Below are 3,844 nucleotides of genomic sequence, written 5' to 3'. Positions count from 1 at the left end.
GTTGCGATCCGTTGCCGGTCATGAAAAAAGACAAAAAGGAAAAAAAAAAAAAAAAGAATTGTCTGCAGAATGAGTAAAATGTACAAGCCTTTCCCAAATATAAGTAGGTGACTTTTTAATAAATGAAATACCATGTAAAGTATTCCTGAATTAATATAGTCTTTTATTACATTGTTTTTCAATTAATAGATGCTAAAAGTATAGCAACTACATAATGTGCGGGCCTGGGACTCACAGCAGTATTCTATGTGAGTTCCCTCTGAGGACCTTTTACAGTTGGTATATTCTTTTTTTTTTTTTTTAGAAAAATCTATTAAGCCCAGGAATAAGCAAATTCCGGATTATCTGTTGGCAATGTTCTAACTAAGTCTACGAGATTTCAAGGCTCATGTTTGCATTTGTGCTAATACCACATGACGACTGTCCTAAAGGGTCAATAGTTAATGTTAAACTGGGGCCAAGGATTTATTTTCTGAGAATCGGTGTTTGTCAAAAGTCTTCAGCCCCTTATGCTAACCAGGGCTCCCGGGTCTCATTTGGTGTGGCCGCGTAGACTGCCCTATGCCCAGTGGCCACCAGATGACGCTGCAGGACACAGCNGGTGTGGCCGCGTAGACTGCCCTATGCCCAGTGGCCACCAGATGACGCTGCAGGACACAGCTGCCTCCTGGAGCTGCGCGAGGCCATTTCTCCAAGTGGCAGGAGCGCCCGGCCCCTTCCAGCCTCCATGCCAGTTGCTTTGACAGTGATATCGCTCACAAAATAGAGAAGCAACACGTAGGGAATATTTACTTCTAAGGAAGCAGGTACATTTTTCCCTCAGCATTCTGGAGCTCAAGGGAAAGAACAAAGGCACGCTTTCCTCCTGATTTTAGTTCCTGAAGCCTTTCCGGGGGGGTGGGCCCAGGTGTCCTCTTCCCAAGCTTGGGAAGGGACCCGGCTCTTCCACCTTTCTTGGATGCTTCTGTCCATGGCTGCTCCTTCCAGCCTCTCCAGTGACTTCCAGAGTGAGATGGAGTCCCCTGGGGGCCAAGTCCCTTGCCAAGGTCCCGCCTTCCCCAAGGTGGATGGTGGGGGTGACCTCAGTTTGCGCCTTTCCCCTCACATGCCTCTCTTGGAGGGTCCCCCCGAGAGGTCATCTCCTGCCCCCACCGTATGGCTGCTCCTGTGTCTGTTCACCCAGACCCTCTGCTGTCCACTCAGTGGTCAGAGGGTTAAGGCTTGGGGAGATGCTATCAGTGATGTCCGGGGCCACAGTGACAGCAACTCCGTGCCTTCTGCCTCTCATCAATCTAAATGCCTTTTTCTTTCCGTGTCCCTTGCCCCCTCCTCCATTTCTCTTTCCTTCATTTTTGTGCGCTTTTGGCCACCGCTACATCTCAGCCCTGCACTCAGCTCTGTAAATGGTCCCCCCACCCCCACCCCAGGAGGCTTGGCCCCGCTGGTGACACTTACCTCCTCGGTATTGACGCTCGCCCAGCTACGAGCTATCCCTAAAGGCTTCCCCTCCCCTCTTGCCTGGGGTCGGGACAACAGCAGAACGCATACCTGACAGTCACTCGGGGGTCATGGGTCACTCCGCACACCATGGAGGCCTGGGTGCCCTTGATGACACTCTGGTCCTGGGGAGGCTTGGTGATGCGGGTCCGGGCTGAAAGATACAGCGGAGACAGCGTGGTGAGAGGGACGTGGGCTCCAGAATGACAGATGTGCTGCAGGTGTGTGGGAGGGACACACGCCTCAGGTGATTCGGGGCCCGTGTGTCTGAACTCTGTGGGTGGACAGGTCTGCCGTAGTGAAAGTCCCAGAGCAGTTGAAAAGAACAAAGCGCTTCTCTGGTACTTTAGTTCATGAAGGCCACACGGTGCATAGAGGTGCGGGTGCTGAGATCAGACAGGTTTCTGGCTTGGTGACGGGCAGAGTGCTTCCCTGGTACTTTGATTCTGGAAAGTTCCTAGTGGGGGCTCATCTAACTGGCTCTCACGAACCCATGTAAGGGATGGGGACGATCAGGACTATATTCCCAGAATGTCAGTGGTCAGACCAGGATGGCAATAGGGTCTCCTGGTTTCCAGTCTAGGGTCCAACCAGGATGAAAATAGGCCCTTCTGGTTTCACCCACCAGGCCCCCAGGCTCCGCCTAGACAGGCCCACAGGCACGTGTATCTGGGGACTGGATCTCATGTTGGAAGAAGCTTGAGAAGTTCACCTATAGCAGGGGTCAGTAGACTACAGTTTGGGGCCAAATCTGGCAGGTGGCTTTTCTGGAACACAGCCGTACCCACCGGGTTACGTATCATCTATGGCTGCTGTCTTGATATAACAGAAGTTAGTTGAATAATTGCGACAGAGACTGTCTGGCCCACAAAGCTTAAAATATTTTCTATCTGGCCATTTATAGAAAAGACTTGCCGATCTCCACCCTAAGGTACGTGAAGATAGCTCTCCTGTCACCTCAATGTCCTCTCAGCTCAGTCAAGCATAGAAAAACTCTCACTCAGGGGGCATCGTTAGCAGAACCTTCGTCTTTCTGGTCCCTGGCCTCTGAGTTAATTTGTCACTGTCCTTCTGATAAGAAGAGCTCTGACTGGGACAGACACATGGACGTGGAGAGGCTGGTGGTGTGCGTGCCCTGTGTCATCAGCACCTGCAGGGACACACACATGCATGCACAGCCATGTAAAGCCCTTGGCTCTGCACACTCACCCCATACGACCAGGTCTGCTGAGGCCTCGTCGACCCCCCGAGAGTTGGTGGCCAGACAGGTGTAGGTCCCTGCGTCGGAGATGTGTGTGGGGCTGATGAGCAGGCTGCCAGACTCCAGGAGCGTGAAGCGGGGCAGCTGGACTGAGCCACTGGCCAGGATGCGCTCCCCTGTGGGTGACACAGGCAGGGCTCAGCCTGCAGCCCCTGGGGACCCTGATATTGCTGCGGGCAGATCTCTGGAGGCTCCCAGCTCTGGAAACACTAGAGGGCTGGGAGGGCGGGTGAGGGTGGGGGCTGAGGTCCCAACAGGTTTCTGGATTGGTGATGGGCACTGGGGCCCAGGGCACAGAGCAGGCAGCCTGGAGCCCAGGTCTCCTGATACTTCTCCACCCAACACGCTGTCTGCCCTTCACAGAGATGGTCCCTCACTGTGTCCTTATGCTGGTGAGTGGCAGCCAGGCACAGCCCTGGGAGGCAGCTGGCATCTGGTCCGGGGAAGGGGGGACAGCTCTGACAAGGTGGTGACGGGCATTCTGCAGCAGGATGGTTCTGGAGAGTCACCTTCAAGGGAGTGGAGGAAAGTGATGGGTGGGAGAGGCCAGGAGTGGGGGTGGGGTGGAGAGAGACATGGGTGTCCCCCACCAACAACCCTGGTCAGGACAGCCCTCCTTCTGCAGTGGGACCTAGGGAGGCCTGGTGCCTGGCCCAGTGGTGGGGGGCAAGGGAGGGGTCCTGGCCAGAGAGAGAGCACATGTGCAGGAGTGAGCCTGAGTGCGTAGGTTTTCGTGACTATGTCTATTGTAGTGAGAGTCCCCGCTCCGTGCAGAGGGGACTGTCCACTGTGAGGTCGGGGTGTCCATTTGCACGTGTGTGAGGGCACACTGAACTAGTGGGTGTGTCAGGCGGGCCTGTGTATTTCCATGTCTGGGCACGTGCCTGGGAGTGCCCACCTTCATTCCACAAATGTTTATCGAGCACCTACCAGGTGCCAAAGTCTGTTCTGGGCCCTGGGGAGAGGACAGTGGACAAAACCATGGAAGGACCCTGACTTCGGGGAGGACAGCAGTCACGAAGTGTGTAAGCGGGTTATCGGGTCTGTGAGGAGGTCGGGAGGGAAGTGGGGAGGGGACGTGGGGAG

At 54.7% G+C, this 3,844-nt stretch overlaps 1 protein-coding gene across 1 annotated transcript in view; it reads right to left on the bottom strand.

Annotated features, from left to right (window-relative positions):
• The window catches only part of SDK2 (sidekick cell adhesion molecule 2), a 119,122-nt gene that overhangs the window by 75,602 nt on the left and 39,676 nt on the right, over positions 1-3,844 (bottom strand). The window contains 2 exon segments of the mRNA XM_008576085.1: positions 1,549-1,651; positions 2,707-2,874. Of these exon segments, the coding sequence (XP_008574307.1) occupies positions 1,549-1,651; positions 2,707-2,874 (271 nt within the window).

The sequence above is a fragment of the Galeopterus variegatus genome, unplaced genomic scaffold (genome assembly GCF_000696425.1).
Source record: "Galeopterus variegatus unplaced genomic scaffold, G_variegatus-3.0.2 Scaffold1283, whole genome shotgun sequence".
NCBI classification, from domain to species: Eukaryota; Metazoa; Chordata; class Mammalia; order Dermoptera; family Cynocephalidae; genus Galeopterus; species Galeopterus variegatus.
Note: the sequence above shows the minus strand (reverse complement) of the source record. Positions and strands in the feature narration are given on the sequence as shown.